Source organism: Aureobasidium melanogenum (assembly GCF_000721775.1).
Source record: "Aureobasidium melanogenum CBS 110374 unplaced genomic scaffold scaffold_1, whole genome shotgun sequence".
Classification (NCBI taxonomy): Eukaryota; Fungi; Ascomycota; class Dothideomycetes; order Dothideales; family Saccotheciaceae; genus Aureobasidium; species Aureobasidium melanogenum.
In genome coordinates, this window is record NW_024470053.1 from 998,630 (window position 1) to 1,019,513 (window position 20,884).

At 49.8% G+C, this 20,884-nt stretch overlaps 9 protein-coding genes across 9 annotated transcripts; 3 read left to right on the top strand and 6 right to left on the bottom strand.

Annotated features, from left to right (window-relative positions):
• Positions 1-58: 58 nt before the first annotated feature.
• On the bottom strand, positions 59-1,464 carry M437DRAFT_71177 (galactose oxidase; the record flags this gene model as incomplete). The annotated part of the gene is made up of 3 exons (XM_041025635.1): positions 59-851; positions 906-1,256; positions 1,310-1,464. 3 exons carry the CDS (start codon positions 1,462-1,464, stop codon positions 59-61), a joined length of 1,299 nt encoding a protein of 432 aa, XP_040884375.1.
• Positions 1,465-1,758: 294 nt separating this feature from the next.
• M437DRAFT_36957 (uncharacterized protein) lies at positions 1,759-4,260 on the top strand (the record flags this gene model as incomplete). The annotated part of the gene is made up of 1 exon (XM_041019544.1): positions 1,759-4,260. One exon carries the CDS (start codon positions 1,759-1,761, stop codon positions 4,258-4,260), a length of 2,502 nt encoding a protein of 833 aa, XP_040884376.1.
• Positions 4,261-7,061: 2,801 nt separating this feature from the next.
• Positions 7,062-7,890, top strand: M437DRAFT_80004 (uncharacterized protein; the record flags this gene model as incomplete). Its single annotated transcript, XM_041027265.1, has 3 exons — positions 7,062-7,087; positions 7,144-7,309; positions 7,366-7,890. The coding sequence occupies 3 exons, from the start codon at positions 7,062-7,064 to the stop codon at positions 7,888-7,890; spliced, it is 717 nt and encodes a 238-aa protein (XP_040884377.1).
• A 216-nt stretch (positions 7,891-8,106) lies between these two features.
• Positions 8,107-8,835, bottom strand: M437DRAFT_37602 (uncharacterized protein; the record flags this gene model as incomplete). The annotated part of the gene is made up of 1 exon (XM_041019662.1): positions 8,107-8,835. A coding segment is annotated over one exon (729 nt), but the record flags the coding sequence as incomplete, so codon positions are not given.
• Positions 8,836-10,132: 1,297 nt separating this feature from the next.
• M437DRAFT_36257 (uncharacterized protein) lies at positions 10,133-11,410 on the bottom strand (the record flags this gene model as incomplete). Its single annotated transcript, XM_041019409.1, has 4 exons — positions 10,133-10,450; positions 10,504-10,696; positions 10,759-11,060; positions 11,123-11,410. The coding sequence occupies 4 exons, from the start codon at positions 11,408-11,410 to the stop codon at positions 10,133-10,135; spliced, it is 1,101 nt and encodes a 366-aa protein (XP_040884379.1).
• Positions 11,411-11,789: 379 nt separating this feature from the next.
• On the bottom strand, positions 11,790-13,276 carry M437DRAFT_38130 (uncharacterized protein; the record flags this gene model as incomplete). The annotated part of the gene is made up of 4 exons (XM_041019778.1): positions 11,790-11,904; positions 11,989-12,276; positions 12,424-12,904; positions 12,952-13,276. 4 exons carry the CDS (start codon positions 13,274-13,276, stop codon positions 11,790-11,792), a joined length of 1,209 nt encoding a protein of 402 aa, XP_040884380.1.
• Positions 13,277-14,633: 1,357 nt separating this feature from the next.
• Positions 14,634-15,190, bottom strand: M437DRAFT_80007 (uncharacterized protein; the record flags this gene model as incomplete). Its single annotated transcript, XM_041027266.1, has 3 exons — positions 14,634-15,060; positions 15,122-15,127; positions 15,186-15,190. The coding sequence occupies 3 exons, from the start codon at positions 15,188-15,190 to the stop codon at positions 14,634-14,636; spliced, it is 438 nt and encodes a 145-aa protein (XP_040884381.1).
• A 359-nt stretch (positions 15,191-15,549) lies between these two features.
• Positions 15,550-17,750, top strand: M437DRAFT_71183 (peroxin-8 Pex8-penicillium chrysogenum; the record flags this gene model as incomplete). The annotated part of the gene is made up of 3 exons (XM_041025636.1): positions 15,550-15,623; positions 15,681-16,696; positions 16,744-17,750. 3 exons carry the CDS (start codon positions 15,550-15,552, stop codon positions 17,748-17,750), a joined length of 2,097 nt encoding a protein of 698 aa, XP_040884382.1.
• A 224-nt stretch (positions 17,751-17,974) lies between these two features.
• On the bottom strand, positions 17,975-20,273 carry M437DRAFT_80009 (TrkH-domain-containing protein; the record flags this gene model as incomplete). The annotated part of the gene is made up of 3 exons (XM_041027267.1): positions 17,975-18,213; positions 18,271-19,994; positions 20,065-20,273. 3 exons carry the CDS (start codon positions 20,271-20,273, stop codon positions 17,975-17,977), a joined length of 2,172 nt encoding a protein of 723 aa, XP_040884383.1.
• Between the last annotated feature and the right edge of the window lie 611 nt (positions 20,274-20,884).

Sequence of the window (20,884 nt, forward strand, 5' to 3'; positions counted from 1 at the left end):
AATCACGATACCTGCGCATGCTTATTCATGCACGCTGTTACAACCCCTGCGCAGACTTTCACTCAAAGTGGATGAGCCAGCCATCCGCTTCCTTCTCACCTCTTGCATTGTCTCCTGCCCATATGACTACACTTTTTCCGTCTCTCACGACATCTGCTCCGAAAAATGCTCGAGGTCCAGGATGCACTTTGCCCTCATGGCCGCTCTGTTCGGTGGCCTGCACTTCAATTTCGGCCCACTCATGACCGCCAGTCTTGTAGCCCAGCTTGTCTCGAATAGTGTCTTTTATGGCAGCCGGCTTAAAGTCTGTCCAGGTTGTAGGTTTGGTCGACTTGGATGGCAGCTGATAGGTCCACAAGTCGGACTCAATAGGCCGACTTGATTCGCCAGACTCGATTGACTTTTCAAGATCTTCTACATCCTTGTGGACCTCTTTGCTACCGAAGAAGTAAACAAGATACAGACGGCCATATCCAGTAGTTACGGGTACTAGTGCACCACCAGTTCGAGCCCCTGGTCCTGGAGATGGTACTTCGGACGGATTGGTGATCCTCTCCCATGCCAATCCATGTGACGATCCAGGGGTGGGAACACTGTCACCAATCTCTAGTCTGTACACATGAGTGATGCTCTCGGCTGGCGAGTTGGTAACTAGGTAGAGTGTCCCGTCAGCAAACGCCACACTATCTGAGTGCTCTGGAGAATCAGGCAGCTGGATCCAAGTGTGAGAGATCATGTCAAAGAACCAGGTGTCGTTGAGTTGTGTCTCAGGAGATGATCGTCCGCCATGAAGCAAGAGATGTCCGCCGTAGTGGAACAACCTGTGGTCGAATCTAGGGGATGGCTTCGGGCTTCAAATAGTGTGATCAGCATTGGTACATGACGGTGGTGGGAACAGTGCATACCCATCGGCTACAATCTGATGCCATTTTGATGACTCGATGCTCCATATCCACAAGCAAGAGTCTTGGTCTACAAGCGAGTGGTTTTCGTCACAGCCGCCAAAGACAGCCAATTCATGACCTTGAACACAGGCAGCATGTCTTGTACGTGGACTTGGCACAGCAGCTCCCTCGTCGCGAGGAATAGCTGGGTAGCAGGCATAAGCAACGTCTGTTGAGTTTGTCTGCTTCAGAGAAAGGGTCACAGTGTGAATGTCGTTGGAAGCCAGCTTTCCGTTGGTGGATTGACCTCCAAAGATACATGCCTTGTCATTGGCAATACTGACGGTATGGTGTGAGCGTGCAAGAGCCAGACTGAGGATATGTCAGCTTTTATGTGTCTAATCTGGCCATGGATTTGTTGATACGTAGTATCGTCCTTGTCTGCAGTAGCAATTTGTGTGAAGGTAGCTTTGAGAGGAACGGTGGGTTTGGCGACAGCATAACCAGCAACTGCTGAGGCTTCAAGAGTTGTAGAGACGGCCTGTTCAACAACAACGGCTCCAGCTGCTATCTCTGCCATGTTTAATGAGTGATTGGTACAGAAGAGCGTGTGTTTGCACAGCGATGTGTATACAAGTAGGTATGTCGACATGTGAAAGTGTGACGTCGCGACTGCCTAAATGGGCAAAACAGGGCTTGGCACCTCCTCCACTCGACATGTCCCCCGGACGGAGGCCGATCACATCGCACGAGCATCAGCTTGACAAGCGCCGACGGCTTCAAGTGTGCGCCCATCTATTCTTCGAGCAGAGCGAGGAGCTCGGTGTCAGCACTCGGCATGGCGACGGCGACGACAGCAAAGCCCGGACATGCCATGCGCCGCCCGCGACCCAGCCTGAGCGCCCGCCTGGGCACGCGCGCCAACACCCTTAGCACAGGTAGCGACACGCCCATCAAGAAAATATCCGAACCGCATGTCAGATCCTCCGAACACATCTTGCGCAAGTTTCGCGGCAGTCCCCCCTCGCTCACCATCCATCTGCATGCCACCTTCTTCCGCTTCGACCAGCAAGATGGCAGCTTTCCCTACGATTCTCCTATGAAATTCATCTTGCAACACTTGCGCAAACAGACTGTCCCCCATGAGATGGTTCAGGATCTGCTCGACAATGGCGTTGCCTTCTACGATGGTTGTCTCATCGTCAATATCGTTAACCACAAGTCCTCTGTCGCAAAGACTACCACTCCTGGCAACCTGTCCGTGACTTCGGCTGACCATAACGTTCCCTTCTCCATGCACAACTATCACGACCACATTACTCCTTCTCCCCTGGGCCCTTACCCCAAGAAAGCCTCGGACCGTTCATCTCTATCCACCAAGTCGAGGTCCGAGTCCATCAAACAACAGGATGGCTCAAAGGAACAAACACATACTGGCCCCAGAACCTCAACCATCGTCTTACATCCCACAGATCTCTCACGCCACCACGAATTGATGCATCTCGCTAACCAATCAACCAAGACTGCTCTGGCTATCGATGAGAAGGACTATTACCAATTCGAGGCGAACATGCTCGTTTCTAGCGAACCGCCGCTGCTATTAGACCCTGCAAAATCGCCCGAGGAGGCCGAAATGGCCCTAAAAATTCTTCAACATCCTCTGCATTCTGAGCCCCCGCCATCACCAAGATCTCGCAAGCGTACTCATGCCGAAATGGCTCTCGACGACGCACAAGCCTTCGAAGAAGAGAGGCGTATGCTTATCATGGACGAGCGCACGAAACCTTCGTTGCGCGGTGCCAACGGTGCTTCTGCTTCTGAAGGCCAGACTGCCTCGGTGGCACTTGGGTTCTCCAGATTCAAAACGCTCGAAACTATCAAGAAGAATCACGAAGAGAACGATCGCAAGAAGAAGGAAGAAGAGGCGCAGAAAGCCATTGAGAAGCGTCAACACGATGCTGCGCTAGCTCAAAAGAGAAAGCTCATGGAGGACAGGAACAGACAAGAGCAGGCCGCTACGCAACAGAAGCAGAAGATGATGATGCAGCAGCAGCAGTTGATGCAACAGCAACAAGCTCAGCAGCAGGCTCAGCAACAGGCTCTTCAACAGCAACAGCAACAGGCACAGGCCGCTCAGCTTCAGCAACAGCAACAATTGCAACAACAACATGCTCACAACCTGGCTCAGAGCCAAACGCCCATGGCTGCAAATCCACAGCAACAACACCTTCAGCAACAAGCCGCCATGGCTGCTCAGCACTCGTCTCCCATTGTGCACAACCCTACTCCTATCATGGCTTCATCCCCTCTCATGCCAAATGCTGCCAACATGAACATGGGAGGCTTCCCAATGCAGCCCTCGATGTCGAATCAAGGCGCTGGAAGCCCGGCTCGTCCTCCTTCGGCTGCGATGCAACACGCCAACATCGCCATGGCTAGGCAGCTCAGCCAGCAGACTAGTCAGAGCCGTCATGCCACTCCTCAGATGGCTCACGGAACTCCACAAATGGCATCTGCTATACCTATCGATAACAACCGCCAGATGAGCGGTACCCCTAACATGCAACATCGCAGTCCAGTCCCTCCTCATATGCAGAATACACCCAACCAGGCGGGCCTGATGGCTGCAACGCAGATGAACCAGCTCACTCCTGGTCAGCAGATGGCACTCATGCAACAGCAGCGCGCTCGCAATCTACAGCAGACTATGCAAGCTTCACCAAATCAGTCTTATACGCCTGAGCAAGTTGCGATGATGAGGAATCAGCAGAACATGGCACTGCAGCAGCAGATGAACCCTCAAATGTATGCTCAGATGCAACAACGCATGCAGATGCAGAACATGCAAGGCGGAGCACCTATGATGCAGACGCCTTCTCAACAGCAACAACAACAGCAAATGAGCCAAGCAATGGCTCAACAGATGGGCCAGCAGACAATGCCGAATGTTCAAACTCAAAGATTGCAACAAGCTCGTGCTGCATTGATGCGCACAAAGCAGTTGATTGTACACATGCAATCTCAAGGTCAACCGATACCGCCAGAAATACAACACAAATATCAGCAGCAAATGCAGCTGGTCCAGACATCTCAGGCGCAAGTGACATTGGCTACAGCGAGGACGCAGCAACAGTCTCTTGGCGACACGAATAACACGGAGCAATACATGCAAAACTTCCGCAATCAGCAAGCACTGATTGCAAGGATGCAGCGAAATCCACAGATGGCACAGCAACAGGGCATGATGAATGGCGTGGGTCAGCAACAGAACATGAACATGTTGCAAACTCAACAAGCGCAGATGCAGCAACAAATGCAGTTCGCTCGCCAGCATGCGATGAATCAACAACGACCCGGGTCGGGAATGGGTCAGTAGGTCCGACACATGATACCCCTCTGGAGGAGTTTGGTTTAAAAGGCGTTGGTGGTTTCTTGCTAGGACATGGTGGGCTGAATGCTTGTATGTGTAAAATGAGTCGAGCTCATGTGCTCTTTCTTCTGGTATCGATAGCTGAGTTGGTTGCTTTGTCACGACATTGACAGCGGCCCTAGCAATCAAAATTGCTATATTATTCAAAGCTTCCTTATATGTGTTACAACGCATTCTTTCGCTTGTACTCTGTACTTTACAGAAAGCTATATGCTCTCACGTTACTACAAATTAGGGTCTCCAGCAGTCGACAGCTCTTTGTAAGAAAACGCCAATAGTAACAAACGTGAAAAGACCTCTCGTGATTTAGATAGCGCCTCTGCAAGTATCACCTGTGTGATCTAAATCAGTTGTGCTCACACAACTTGTGGTGAGAGATATATTTGCGTCGGATGCGCAAGCCCGCATCCAATAGCTACAGAAAGCCCAGCTTTCACATCTTCCGTGGCGCAATTGGCTAGCGCGTTCGACTGTTAGATTTGGCTTCGTCCAGTCGGCTATCGAGAGGTTGACAGTTCAAGCCTGTCCGGGAGAGCTCTTCTTTTTTGTCCATGACAGCCCATCATGAATAGTGAATTAGTGTGATGGTTTTTGCTATGTTTTGTTCGTCGTACATGCAGGCGCCAAAACAGTCGAACGCACTAACATCTATATTCTAGTTCGCCAGTGATCGTTGAGGTGAAGCTCTGCGTGGTGAGACACATCAGATACCACAAAAGCACGTTGCAACCGTCCAAGTGGTTTGTTGCTATGAATGCATCTCTATGGGTGCGTTACACTATTTAAGATTCAGTCTGACTGCTAAAGGGGCGGCCCTGCTTGTGATGTCCTGCCCTTTTGGTTTCGTCGGCGGCAGCACATGGTAAGCCTCTTTCTCGCGAGTTGCACTAGAGAAAATTACCATACTCGATTGGTGTATCTTATGCCTGCTGAGTTTCCTGAGTCGTTGCAGCTCGGATCCTGTGATTGCAAAATTGGAATTGGGACTTTTGTTCCAGGGGATACAATACTCATACCACCCTTAAGCACTCGTGGTGTTTGCTTGTCTGATGATGTGTTATCATATAACAATTGCATGCAGAGCCTATCTTGTCAGTGGCCAAAAAGCGAACCACATAGTAGGCACACAAAAACCAGCTTGCATGGAACGCTCGAAACAAGCCACCTGCAAGATAACAAAAAGAGTGCTCATGCTGGGGATCGAACCCAGGATCTTCTCTGTACATCACGCTGTGAGAGAGATGTCATACCACTAGACCACACGAGCCCACAATAAGAGGTTAAAACCTTTGCACAATACTCATACATTGCTATCAGAAGACCCGGTTCACGCAGACATGCCCCCCTCCAGGCCTTTATCAGACGCTCGTGATGTTAGACAACTTCATCTTTGAAATGTATTGTTCGAACCTTTGAAACTACAAGTAGCTCGATGCGCATGAGTGTTGCGTGCATTCCGGGATAATATCGTGCATCATCCGAAGAGCCTCGACTATTGTGGAGGAAACAGGGCGACTCGTACGATTCTGGAATCTCTTATGCGAAGCAATATACAGGGTCTGTCGACAAATCAATAGATTTGGAAAGAAAAGAGGTCGCATTGACAACGAATGTATAGGAGTGATCAGACCATTTTCAGGTCAGGCAGAGAACAGATCCGATACAACCGGCTCCGAAACTCGGTAGTTGAATTGACCATGGACTTGACGGTTGTTATGGCAAAACGGTGTTTGCTGTTATTCTACAAATAGTTTGCAGACGAACCTGACTATGTTCGATGCAATTGCAAGAAGGGAGCTCGAAAAAATCGGTAGAGACCGCGGATAGATCATGAGCAAGCTGAATCAGGGAGTCGTTGATGCGAAAGCGGAATTCCGATGACAACGCGGAATGAAGGGCACGCACACAACGGCCGGTTTTGAGAAGACAAAAGTGCCGGATGACTTGGCAGTGCGAGATACGTTGCGTATGTACGGTTTCAATGCATCGGATAGCCTCATGTTCCTCAAGCTCACGGATACCTTGATGTGTGACTGCCCGAGCTGTCTTGATAGCTGAGATCATTTCTCGTGAGAAGTTTCCTCTACGCTCACCTATTTTTCAATAGTTAGCTTGTTAGGCAGCGCTTGGCGTGGCTCCGCTCCGCTAAGGTTGATCGGGCTCTGCGGGCCATGCAGCCACTTTGCTCTTCTTCCGGGCCTTATTCCCAGCACAGACCATGTGGATGATGCATGTGAAGGGAAAAGCTTGAGATCTGAGCAAGAGACACCTGCAGGAACAACGACGATTGTGCTTTCGCAAAGCACCTACAACAAGGCTATCGAGCGGAGGGCGAGCGGATCTCGATGATCGGATTAGTATATCACATGTCTAGCGGAGCGCAGCGGTTAGCACAATATATAGTTGTAGAATCGTCGTCGGTGCACATGCCGGAAGCACCGGACAGCACGGTCGTTGATGCTGTATGACTATGCGGTCATTCGATCGCATTTCTAATCCCTAACTACATCTCTGTTCTTCCTTTTTCACACCTGCCATTCCCTTCGGACTTTCGTTTGATCCAAGCCAAATACTCGCCGCACCCACTCACGCGCGCCTGGAGTCGCTGCTTCTGTGCTGTGGGCAATCAGACAGATCTTTTCGAGCTGGTCTCTTACATCACCTGCAAATCCCCGTCTCAACTGTTCCCCTGCTCAGCAAACATTAACCATCATCCTCTCAAACGCTTCACCACAACTACTTCCACAATGGGCGCAACACGCGATACCGCAAGGTGAGAAAGCTGCGTCTGTATTGCTTTACAGAGCTGGTACTAACAATATTCACCAGGACGCTTAGCATGGTCGTATCCTCACTCATCCTGATGTACCATGCCACAACAGCATACCTATGCACCTTTCTCACCAGCGACCCGCTGTATGTGTCCTTCAGCGTGACTGCATATGCCTGGTATGGCTGCGTTTTGGCTATGTTGGGAATCTACGGCTCCTTCAAGGTATCTATACAAACACTAGTGCAGCCCTAAACCTGATCACATCTAATTTGGCTCAGAAATCACCCACACACCTGACAATCTTCTCCAACCACTTGCTCATAGACACGATCCTCTCCCTCGTTCCCAAAATTGGCTTGGTCTACCTCTTTCACGACGTTACTTCCGATCTCTGCTTCACCAGTAAACTCAACACTTCGTTCTGGTTCCCGTCCACCACCGCCGACCTGCACGGCCCAGGCCGTGTCATCCAGACTTCATCTCCTGAACAAACCCTTGGTGCGAGTATAAAGGCTCGCCGCCATTGCGAGACAGACGTTCTCATAGCTCAAATTGCCTTCGGCGCTGTTCTCGTCTTCTGGACAATTGCTCAGTGGGGTATGGGGTTGAGTGTGCGTCGATACGCTCTCAAGCTAGAATTGCACAACCACCAAGCCGACCAATGCGTGGACGAAGAGAAGGCTTTTTACAAGGAGGAAAGTCTTGCCGATGAGTATGAGGATGCTGTCAAAAATGTTCAGCGATGGACACGAGGAGAGAAAGACAGCGCCACTTTCATCGAGGTTGCTGAAAAGCCCTCCTGATCTTGACCTTATGCCTTCCGAATTGCCTGCTCAAACATTTTCCTTGGACACGATAGAAGCATCACGTTTTCCTTTTATTTTTACGCGTAACGTCAGCGATATATACCTATTATTCAACCTCTCATGAACTCTTCTTATCTCAGCTCAAATCAATCTTCCGGGCACTTACTCACTAATCGCATCACAGAAGCAAGAGTCGTGTGAGACTATTTTCTTTCAGGTATCAGATTCGGTAGCCTTTGCGTCTACTATGCGTGTATGACACCAAACAAATCGCTTCCAACATGTTTGGCAAGAAGTCTCACAATCACATCTACCCCAAGCCAAAACGCCCCCGCAATGCATACATGCTTCCTCCATTGTCCAACCTTGCTCAGCGATTTGATTCTGCCCAGATACTGGCTCTGAAACAGTCCGTTCGAATCTTGAACGATGCCATCTGCACACTCGATTCTCCATCGTATCACCTCCGACCCGAGCGTCACTGGCTTGTGCAGTTTGTTGATCAGGTACCCAGGTGAACAGAGCAACAGGATACCAGCTCCGACATATCACACAACACCTTCGAGTCTCTTTCCTCTCTTCCACAGCAGTGAGAATGGCTTCTCTCTCGCAACTTGTCAGTTTACTGCCTTTCCCCTCTTTGGGAATTGGGATCGCTGCAAACAAATCCCGGCTACTGAGATGAAGGGAGATGAGCGAGTCATATGGAAGGTGAGCGGGCAAGTGCAAAGCCAATATGTCGAGGGGTAGCTGCAATAATGGAAAGACTGCATGCTGTGTTGGTTTCTTGCGATGTTCCGGTCGAGGTGTTGACTGAATCGTAGTATCGTGATTATGTTGATGGTCGGCTTGGAATACGCTGGTCGTTGGAGGAAGACGTGTCTTATCAATAATCGAGTGGCAGATTGTGATTAGATCCGAGGGCAACCACATTGCTGCTGTAACTTTATGCCAGAGTCGTCTGTTGTTACAATAATCTTCTGTCTCCTTTGTCCGCGAATGGTCTACTTGATTATCCTCTTGCGATTCTCGGACAAGACTTTGCGTCTGTTGTATCTTCGGCTGGGTAATTCTCCTGGGTTACTGTCGTCACAAATCCACACACTCGCTGCAGCCAAAGCAGTTGCTATAGCCAATACAGAGACCAGAGTGAACATTTTGTCCAATGCAGGAACACTTTATATAGCTTGGAAGCCGTTGCGCCTATGACGGTTGTGTTGTGATTTTACGATGAAACAGGGTCAAGCTTGTCTTGGTGAAACTTGGTCCTTCCCCCAGAGATGATCAGTCTTTGGCGACTGCACTTGCTGTTTGTTTTGCTCAAGATGTCGAATCGAGTAGTGTACAAGGATACACCAAGTGCCTTGTGGGGTTGCTGCAACAAATCGAATGTGTCGAATAAACAAGCAAAGCGCTTCGAAATCGAAAAGGCACGAACGCAATGCTTTGTGCTTCGAGGAACCGACTGAAAGCATTGGCTCTTATATCGCTTCATGTTATTGCCTTCATGACCGCGCGCTGTTCAGCTGCTTCGAGCACATGTAGACCACAGCCATGCAACCTCCGGCGCGTGACCAAACCGACGCTATGATTTTGGTAATTTCATTCGGCTTTAGCAACAGTCTCAGCCCAAGTCGTTTCCAAGGTAAGATGACTGAGGTCATTACCCCTATTGCTTGTATGCGAGCGTTTGTTTAATTTATGTTCCTTGTTGTGAGGCCGCAAGCACCACGCCCCACGTTTTGGAATCATGCAGGGGAGGGTTGTTGAAACGTGACATTCGTTCTTCTTGGATGGCTATCATCAAACATTCGCATTTTACTCTCGAGCGTAGGTCAGGCATATCTGCTATACACGTCGCACCTGAGCTGTCCACGTTCCACATACAATCAAGGTGGCTGACATGGAATCAAGACAGACCTGCTTCCAGATTTGGATGCGTCTAAGTAATACGAAGCGCGTGACTGCAGCTTGCTCATCTAGCTCCAATCCTTTGTCTATGGCGTCAAATGTATGCAGTCACAGTCTTGTAAGGTGTGTGTCATGATGATCTCTTGGCCATCCGTAACGTGATCTTGGGCTTGCCTTAGATTGTTCTGGGCCAGTCGAGATTAATGCTTGGTGTAGATATCGGAGAGTGGAGTTGATCTTTCACTTCCTCTTCTTGCGAATCATGGAATTATTCTTACACGTTGCCAGCTTGCTGTGTTCGATGTTCTGAGATCCCCCTTTCACTCTGTTAAGACCATCGGAACGAGAACGTGTCGCGGAATTGATTAGCTGGTGCCATGTCAGTACTCAGGAATTGCCAGTAGTCCCATATCCACTCACCGTAGTCAGATACTTGACCACAACCGCTCTGTTCTCTTTTCACTTCAGCTTCGCCCAACCATGACTGTATCTTCTCCATTCGGTTGTGGCTCGAAGGATGAGTGGAAATGAATTCTGGTGGAGCGTCATGCTCCGCTGCATGCATGCGCGACCACAGCCCAACAGCGGCTGATGGATCATAGCAAGCTTGTGCCATCATCATAAGTCCGATATAGTCGGCCTCCGACTACATGAGTCAGTCTCAAAACATTCGTGAAGGTTGAGCGGATCAACGCTTACCTCTTGTTTCCTGCTTCCAGGCCTCAAGAAAGCCAGATCCACGACCATTCTCGTGAAAACATTGCCGATATCGCCCAATCCAAGTAATAACGAAGCAACGATTGCAACGGGTAGAAACACGGCATAAGAACTCATCCGCTCGGCAGAGTGATGGGCTACATTATGCGCGATCTCATGACCAAGGACAGCAGCCCTGGAGAAATAGTGAGCATGATACCATGAGATGGTGCAGTGTTCAGAACATGGTATACGTACAAACCTGCTTCTCCTTGACAAACATCCAAGATGCCCGAGAAAACGAACACCTTGCCGCCTGGAATCACAAAGGCGTTCTTTTGCTCATCCCTGATAACGTGTACTTTCCAATTATTGGTCTCCGCAGGTAGCCCTGAATGAGGGATGAGACGGTTCAAGACGCGTTGTACGAGCTTATGTTGAGGGTGCGATGGAGGTAGAATACGACCTTGATATTCCTGAATGACTTGTTGGTACAGCTCCTGCCCAGACTGCTGCTCTGTACTCGCAGAGACGATATTGAAGCGTCTACGACCAGAAACCTGTGCAGTGGCTTGTTAATATCAGGACCAGGTGTCCATTGCATCTGATGATCTTAACTTACGGGCACAACCTCCAAGTTGTAGATGTAGAAACCGCCACATGCACCAGCGAGACCGCCAACTTCGTAGTAGAATGTTGGTCTCGCTGCCCATCGCCTCATGAGCCCTCCTGCTTGCTGGAATCTCGAGTATTGATAGCCGCCCCCTCGACCGAAGCCATTGACGTACGTTCTCGACTGCTGTTTTTGCCAAGCATTGCCGCCTTTGTTTCGGAGTTGGTGGAAGATTGTTTGCCGATTCGTGGCACGAAGAGCAGCATTTGTACTGAAGAAGATCCTCCCTGTCGCCATGATCGTGCTGCCTTGAGCGATGCCGCTCGTAGTGACCAGATGAGGAATGTAATGAGACGAAATGCTTGGATACGTAGTATGGATATTTTGTGGTTCGTTGTAATGCCTTTCTCATGTGATGTTTGCTTGACGTGGTATGCGATGACGACGGCGCTGGGTCACGTTTTCTGGCGTTGCACAATCCCGCAAATCCAACCCAAGACTTCTATACGAACAACCAAAGCCTAGCATCATTTCATGGGTGGATCCAATAGCGGACTGATTTTCATGAAGTTACTCATGGCGCTTGCTCACACAGACTTGTGACTCGATCATGATACAGGTCTAGCATTCTTCTTGGACTGAGCGAGAGATCGGTTTGTTCTTAAGGCTTCCTTGCCTATTCTTCAAGAGTCGGCATCTCCACCGCTTCGTTGAACCATTGTCTAATCTCACTACCTTCGCCGAGTACAGAGAGTTGATTCACCCCACAGAACCCACCCGGAAGAGCTACCCTTGTGACACTCCGATATGCACCTGACATGTTGCCAGATACATTCCAGGCTGCATCGTCAAATTCCCAAACCATATCTTCGTACTGTTCTCCCACCTCTTGTGTTCTTCTAGAATTCATGACCGGCAAACCGAGACTCGCGTTCAGTAACTTCTGAAGCGGAGCAAACAAACGTTCGAACCGGCGGCTGATGAGGAGGTAGGAAAACGTCCTGCTGCTATATGCGACCCGGATGTAAGGATTCAGGTAAATATCAGCTGATGACGAGTCAGAGCGCTGAACGGCCACCTCAAGATCAGCGTGAATCAAACAGCACTCGGAAGCGTCCCAATATGTATCGGGGTTGGCTCTGAATCGGATTGGTGTTGTTGTGCTGCGAGGGGAATCTTTCAACAAGGATGAGATTCTTGTGTGGTTGTGGTTGTAGATGTCCTTAGATGTTTGTTGAGAAGACGTCGTGTTGCGGTCTAGTGTCAAGTCGGCGATACCTGAATCAACAGGTATGTCGTCTGTCTCAAACCATCTCGCGCTGTTAAAGACAGTCATGCCACCCCAGCAGCTTCGCACCCTCACGGCGTCTTTTTGATCAAGCACATCTCTCCTGCTGTCTGAGCTGTCTGCACCACTGAACCACGGATAGATGGGCACGCCAATGCGATTTCCTTGAAAGTCTCTCGTTGCAAACGTGTCGTAGTATTTGAAGGGATTGATGAAATCGACAGCGCAGGCAGCATGGTACTTGGCCTTGCCGTTTTCATCCATGTTAGTAGAGAAAATGAGGTTCGCAGCATCAATGGGGTCAAAGACAACATCGTTGACGTAAAGCAGCTTGTCGAAGTGCAATAAAAATGCGGGTGAGTTTGGGTCTTCCAAAGGTGCTAAGGCGCGGTTGCGGACGTGAGCTAGGAACTCTATGCGCTTGAGCCTCCTTTCGCCGGTGGGAAGCTCTATGTGTGGCAAAGCCGCGCGATCAACATGACCCACAACTATTGAAGAATTGCCTGTGAACTAGTGAGCCATGTTCTACGAACAATGCGTGTTGACCTACATTTAAGCTGCTTCGAGAACTGCTCTAAGGAAGCTCTTGCCAAGTTGTCTGGGTCGTCTTCGAATATACTGAGAAACACGTTTTCAGGCCCCAACAGATCTACAAGATCGAGTAGATTTTGCGCCCATGGCCCCGATGCAAGTTCACCTTGCTTGTCGTAGATACTGCTTGCGATGAACACTTTCTCCTTGTGAGGATTGACACGTCCGGGTTCTGTTGATCCCAGGGCCTTCGAGCGCAGAACATTGTAATGATGCGGAGGATGCGAATAGGAGGGGTATAGAACAGCAATTAAGAGTATGCAAATAACAATCAGAGAGGGCATAGTAACAAGGACTATCCAGATCAAATGTCGTATGCGTAAACGGCCCAGAAAGTGAGACGCTGTGTAAACTGCAAAGCGGCCATGATCATCTATATCGTCGATGTTACTCAAGAGGTTGTATCGAGCACGACTGGCGGCTTGCCAGGATGCGATAGCTGACAGAACAATTGCTGTGACGCGGCTATACCATGGCTGAGCAATAAGGGGAAATCGACCATGGGTAGTTTCTTGCGGTGAGCGCGATCGCAAAGAGGTCAGCTCAAATTCATCAGACATATTGACTGAGGCTGTCGTCCATTAGTACTGCAACGCATCTGCGCAGCCGTTGTGAAGTAAGGCAGCTCATGTTGCAATGCGCAGCTAATTTACATGTACGCATGCGTATGGCTGTGCAAAGTGTTCCGTGCTCGGCCGCCATGCACGTGGCCAAGTCTTGGACCCCGGATGGATTTTCAGGGTCTTGCTGTTTCACCTTAAATGATCAATGCGCCGGATTCCAAGAACTGATCGAACATTATTATCCTCAGGAACACTGACCACTGGGCACCCATCAGAATAACGCCGTGGGAAGTCCTGTCGGAAACGCATTTCTCGTCTACAGCACACAGCCATTGATCACAAATTCAGGCGCAAAAGAAAGAACAAAGTACCAAATAAACAAAAAACAGTATCAGTAGTATGGCGGTCTGAGCTGGCTCAGCAGTTGGTCTTGCAAGTGGTGACTTTTAGTTCTGTGCGGAAAAGGGGCTGACCTCTGGTCAAGCATTGACATTGCACACAGCAGACAAGACTTACCTTGAACCAACATGCCTCTTCTCACAAGAGGAGCCACGACCTACGCATGCTCTCCCTGACGCTGCTATCGCGAATGACTTCGACGCCGGCGGGGAAGATGTTGTTTGCACATCATGCGACTCGGCCCAAACTTTTTGAGCTCTCAAATCGCAATGATCAGCTGGGACTAGTAATCCTGTAAAAGCCTAGACCCATGTTTCTGCCACTCCCAGTTCTCAGCTGTTGCGAAAATAGCTCTGAAGCTCTTGCCGTTCACAGAGCTTCGACCAGCTATGCATCTACCAGATTGCGTATTGTGTCATCAGCCGGACGTCCCCAGCTTTACAGATCAGGTTCATCAACCTCGTCTAAGAGCGGCTGATATCGTTGTTCAAGTCGAGACTAGACAAAGCCTCTCAGGTCGGAATAGGGATCGTCTAGCTGTGAGTGAATTCAATGCTCAGTAGAGCTGGGATCAGCGAAGACAGCTGCGAATGTCTTGCGAGGCGGCGTACAACAGAAAGAATTGCAATCTGTTGCATGGCCAGATACTGCTCTTGCTTAAAAGCAAAGCCGTATTGGATCACATGCCACCTTGTATGGCAAAGGACGACAGGATCAGGACGAGGGAATTGATGGCGCCCCAGGAGAAGGGGATCCAGGTGGACATGCGAAAGTAGCCAGCAGAATAGACACCGCTTAGAAGACCACCAACAACATTGCCAGCAATGATGGCCTCGACAGCACCAATGAAGCCGAAGACGAAAGGGACAAGCCATATAAGCTTCCAGTTACGCCATTGGATAGCCATGGCAAAAGCGGCAGCAATCAGATGGATGCCGACGACATCAATGATGGTCCAGAGGAGAGTGAAGCGCCATATGTCGTGCGAGTGATAGAGGTACAGGGTCTGGGTTCCGCCGACGGGGAAAGGCCAGTACAAGGATGGAAAAGGTGGAGTGGTGTATGAGAGAGGAGGAGTGTCGACGACAGTACGGAGAAAAGAATCGCTACGGGCAAGAGTCAGAAGGGCGACAAGAGTGGAGCGGTCAATGATGGGGAAGCGTTTACCGGATGCTACGACAAGTTAGAGGACTCGACTACGGCTGCATTGCGACGAGAAGACGGCACTGACCCCATGGCTGCGGTAGATGAAGCTCGCCGTGCTTTACTCTGGCAGGATCAGGCGTCTCGGTCGGACGTGAAGCCTGTCGGTATGCAAAGTTCGAGTCGTCGGACAAAGTGGAGATAAGTTGAGGTATATAGATGGGTAGATTCACTAAACAATCGCGAGTCTGCAACTGACCAGCGGCTTCGCATGCGGCGGCCAAGTCTCGCGAGTCGCGTCCAAAAGGGTCCACCCTTGACGGACCTCGGCTCGACGCCTGGCTGCTATTACTCGACTATCAACTGCCTCCTAACCATAGCCATCCGCCAGCCAACTACTCGGTGACTAACAATTCTTGTCATATATTCGGAGTCTGCTCGAAAACACAATCATGTCGACCGACAGATTGTTAGCCACTCTGCTTAGATATCTGCAATCAGCCCCACATCAACAAGACACCCGCCGGTACTGCTCCATCTCACACACCTACCGCCGCTATCTTTGCAACTAACCATGATCAAGATTAATTGGGACAGCAGCCTCTCTACTGACATCGCTGAACAATCCCCTGAATATCACCTTGCTCACCAGTCAACTATTGTCTGCACCAGCCTTATGGCCTTATCCAAATGCTTTGACGTCTTCGTTGACCTTTATGACTTTGTTCCATTCGGCTACTATCAAATGCCATGAGCGTGACATCGCACATGATGACAATCAACAATCTCAGGCGTCGCTACGTCCTCATGTCGAGTCTCATCTTCCATTACATGACTGGATCCAAGCAGTCCTCAAGGGCGCCGACCAACACTCCCCTCCCGACCATCACCTGCTCGCTATTGCTGGGTTGATTGTTGGTCTGGCCACTCGCGACCATGAACTCATGTCAACCAACGTTGCCTACACTTTGCGATCCGCTTTTGTCAAGGCTGTCAACCTGGCTCTATCAGAAACTTCTGCTGCCGACGACTTTGCCCACGGAAACATCTGTTTGGCTCTAAATCATGCCTTTATTCACCTGTCTGACATAGATCGCTCTACCGTCGACTATGACCGTCTTTTGCCGGTGCTAATGACTTCTACCTTCCACTCGCCACATGGATTGCGCTCAGGCTATTTTCTAGGCGCAGCAGACGCTGACCTGAAGCAAATATCAGATCATCAATTCAACTGGCCTTCTGACTCACCCTCATATCAACAGATCGAGTCTATCCTCAAGAGTCCGCTGATCTCATCTCTTGGTCCCTTGTCAAGGCTAATAGCTCATACCATTGATCACGTAAAGGATGCCTGGCTTGTACAATCTGCTGTCGAGGACTTGTCCGACTTCTCCAAACGATTGGGTACACAATGGAGACAGAACAAGCTGTCAGAGATCGATGCTTCGGAAGAGACCATCTTCCTGCATGAACAGGCTCAGAAGAAGACTGTCCCGACCTTATGGAAGCTCCTCCGCTCGACTTTGTTCGCCATCGTCATCATCCTTCGTAGCGCAAGCGGTCGCGTAGTAGGAAATGCAGCTTTAGCGGCTCATGGCAGTAAGATATATCCATCCAGACGTACCTGCTCATCGCTGATTTGTTAGATGCACCTCATGTAGCACAAGCTATTCTCCACTCCCTCCGCAATCTCTCATTCGTCTTTAGTCGTATGGGGAACGTGTCATTCTCACAGTATACCTTTACCTACCTTACCTCCATCGATATTCTAGCGAACTATCCAGATCACTCGGCTACTTTCCTCGAATCTATAACTCCCTCTGAGCTCGGACATATTCCTCATCACCCATTCGAACGCGATCTAGACCTCTTTTTCCTCAATACGGCTGAACACTTCGCTCTCGTCTTGTCTTCCCGCCTGAATGAGGACCTTCTGCTCGCTGCGGCATCACCCTATCTCATCACAGCCGGAAACCCTAAGCTCCTTCCGATCTTCGAAGCCGCTCACAGTGTCACTTTGTCAGTCTTCTCTGCGCCTCAGAATGTCGATCTTACCACAAGACACCTTCCTTTCTACGTTGACGCCTTGTTCCAAGTCTTCCCCCACAACCTCTCCGCCCGCCAGTTTAGGCTGGCCTTCAAGAACCTGATCAGGGTTGTGTCCCCGCCGAGTCGCATCGCTATTGCCCAGCCCATGCTTGCTGCCACACTCCTCGATCTTGTACACGAACGTGCAATACATGCTCCTGACGTCCCTCTACCACCGAGCCATGTTCCAATCTCAACCGCTCCAGAATTGGAAAGTGCTTCCAAGTCCGCTGTACCCGATTTATCAGAAAAAGCAGTATTGATACTCACCCTTATCGACGCATTCCCCTGCCTATCCCTGGCTCTGCTGGAAGAGTGGCTGCCGCTGACGGCGACAGCCACGCAGATGGTTACTGACTCGGCCATGCGCGAATTCTGCAAGAAGCATTTCTGGGAGGTTCTGGTTGGTGGTGAGATGGATCCAGAGCGCAGTCAGATATGCGTGCGTTGGTGGACTTCGAGAGGAGGGAGAGAGTCGCTGCTTTATGGCGACGGATCATCTGACGATGGGTATTTTATGAGTGGAGGATTGGGAGAGCAAGAGAAAGTTATGGCCAAACTATAGAAGTTCTGGGAGATGACAATGAGACTGTGATACTTTGAGAGTAACATGTGTGCTTCAGTTGAATACGAGATTGACTATCTATTTGTCCGTACTTTCACTGTTCTATAACATAACCATCGTCTTATTAACTCGTCTCTCGCCTCTTGTATTCCCCTTCGCCAATCTGTTGCAAGTCTGCTCTTGTTTGTCGGAACACCTGTAACCATTCATGTGTCCTAGGCAGATCAGACCACGTCGCCATTTGTGGTGTGTCTGCTGACCGCCCTCTCCATTCTGATAGCTGCATCCTCCTCTTCAGCGTGGTCTTGTCTTTCATCTGGCAGCAACACCGCACGGTCAATAGCAATTGGCAGACCTCTGTGCCTTCCTCTCAGCATGACAGCACAGAGAATCAATTTACTCAGCTTATGCCATGAGCCACAGAATGAGTATGCGTTGTTGGGTACACCAACGCTTATGCCCACTGTTTGTACTAGTCAGCAAAGACCACGAGACAGCGTATAAGATAATGATAACGAACCTGTACCATAGGCAGAGACGACTTCGAAGATGACATTGAAAACCGAAAAGTCGACAGGATCACGCTCAAATTGCCCACCTTCAATGATCATGATGAGGAAAACAGCAAGCACAATCCACCAAGCGTCATGAGCAAGTTGGGCCCTCAGTTGCTGTTGTATAAAGTAGCTCTTACCCTCGCTCAGTCCACCAAATCCGGTCGCAAGTTGTTTCTTGACTCCGCGGAATCTGCTGTAGATGCTGTTGGGATCCTTAGAAGCCTCTGATACGTTGTCTGGATCGTTCTCGTCATACACGCCTAGACTTCGCTCTTCGTAAACGTTGCTGTTACGCATTGTGATAACGACAGGATAAACGGAGATGTACATCATGATGACATACAGAACCTGGAGTGAGATTCGAAGGGTGGGAATAGCGACGACGTAAAAACCTCCGGAACGAACAGCAAAGGCTTGGAAGAGGCCATCGAGAACGCGAATGTGAACGGGAAGGGTACTGTTGAGTACGCGATTGCCAATGTTCAGGATCTCGAAAGCAGCCCAATCCACACCATTGAGCGCGAAAACGGCAAAGGCTAGCCACCAGGTATGCTCTGAGGGGAAGAGATTGGTGTAGCAACGGCGAGGATGGTCAAGGAGGAAACGCAGAGTGTTTCGATGGTCATCGAATCTGGCGCGCTTCGGCAAGCACTTATAAATTGTCCACACAATCAATCGTAGAAAGATCGGGTAGCATGTATTTCCGGCGAGGATCAGCAGGCTCATGGTTAGCAGCATGTAGTACGACGTCTGAAAGGCTATCATGTTGGCATCAAGCAAACTCATACCAGAGTTGTTGAATGCGGATACAGCGTTGAAAGCCCCAACCCACCACGGATTGAGACCGTTAGCTCGAGCTGTCCCTGGACGGTTGTGTGCCACCCAAGCAGCACAGCCTAGAGCTCCAAGTAGCTGCCAAAGGACAAGGTACAATGGCACAATCCAAGAGAGCCACAACAGCGCTTTGTATTCTACACCACCAAGCCGCTGTCTTTCGGCCTCAGTGAGATTGTGAAATGTTGAATTGCGAGAAATATAGCCAGCGGATGGAAAATAGTCAGCGGTAGATCGGGTTCCCACTGGTGCTTGCTCAGCAATGGATGCGCGTGACACAGACGTGACCCGGTGGAGACTTGCTTCAGATCGAGCACCAACACCGGAAACTGAAAACACACGCTGTCTTGGTTTAGTAGGTGATTGGTCTTCAAATTGCTTCTGTGAGCGGAAGACAGTCTCAGGACTGAAGGTGATACGATCGGGTAAGGTAGCATCGTTCGAGTCTTCCTCAGCGGCAGGTAGATCATCAGCGGCTCCATCGGTACCTTCACTCTTGCTCTGACGAAGCGAAGTCTCGCTGACGGACGTACGACGCCTTGTTATAGGAGTTTGAGGCTGGTCTACATCTGCTGGGCGAGGTTGTCTGTCCAGACCCAGGTTCGGATTCTGGTTCTCTCGAGATTTACTCATGGAGAGTCTGGACATTGAAAAGGTGGAACCTCGCAATGAAAGGCGTCGCTGTTTGCGAGCTCTGCTCTCGATGACGCTTATGAACTTTCGTTCGAATGCTTTCCTTCTGACTTGAAGAACAAAATTCGAGACAAAGATGGCAGAACCAATGAAGATGAGAACGAAGAGCATGAACTGTTGCCATGTATTGAGTTCGCTAAGGTTGATAGTGTTCAGACCGCTATAGCAAAAGTTAACGATCAGAGCTGTGGTGAGACGAAGCGCCGGATGAAAGGATGATGTCGACTTACGCTTCGGTCATAGCACTGACGCAGAAGAACAAGGAATCGGTGAAGCTGACATGGGTAGTGGTAGAGGAAGCCCAGAAAATGACAGCAGCCAGCAGACCGGTAAATATGAAGTATGCATAATGTAAGGTGATGAAATTGACTGGAGGCAAAGCGCGACGAATGGCTCTTAGAGGGCGAGCAAAGCGCAACTTGAGACGTCGTCCCAGCATTTTGATTCGAAGGATTATTACAAAGTTGAATAGGTTAAGGGTATCGAGTATCTACTTTTCTGGACGACGACGCCTTAGTAGCTTTGGGGAGGGTCTGGCTGATTGTCGAAAGCCATGGAGATGCTCCCTATTCATGCAAGAGCGGTGACAGCGATGTGCAAACGAATGCACGGCGGGACGGAAAAAGACGGTACGCGGGAACGAATCTCGTGCAACAAACGCGCTGTGAGAAGAACTGTAAGTTAATGTAGACGACTGAGGTGAAGCGATAAGAATCAAGAAGAGCGAGACATTCTTCGGGCGGCGACACAGGCTTTCGACTCCAGCCACACTTCGAGTTTAACTGTTTGAGTATGAAGCGAGTCTCTCGTCGACTTGAGATCGGCGAGGCTAAACCCACGATGATTCGCAGATAGCTCTAGAAGCAACAAGTCAGCATGAGCATGTCTGTCAGTCGACGTCTCGCTAGACAGACAATCGCCAAGAAAGTATTGTGTCTTGCTGGTGACAGACTTCAGCATGAGTGTCCAAGTCCACAGCCACAATGTGGCGCGAGCAGCATAGCCCCCCAGAAGCGATGACATATGCGAAGCAGCGACCTGCAAGCCATG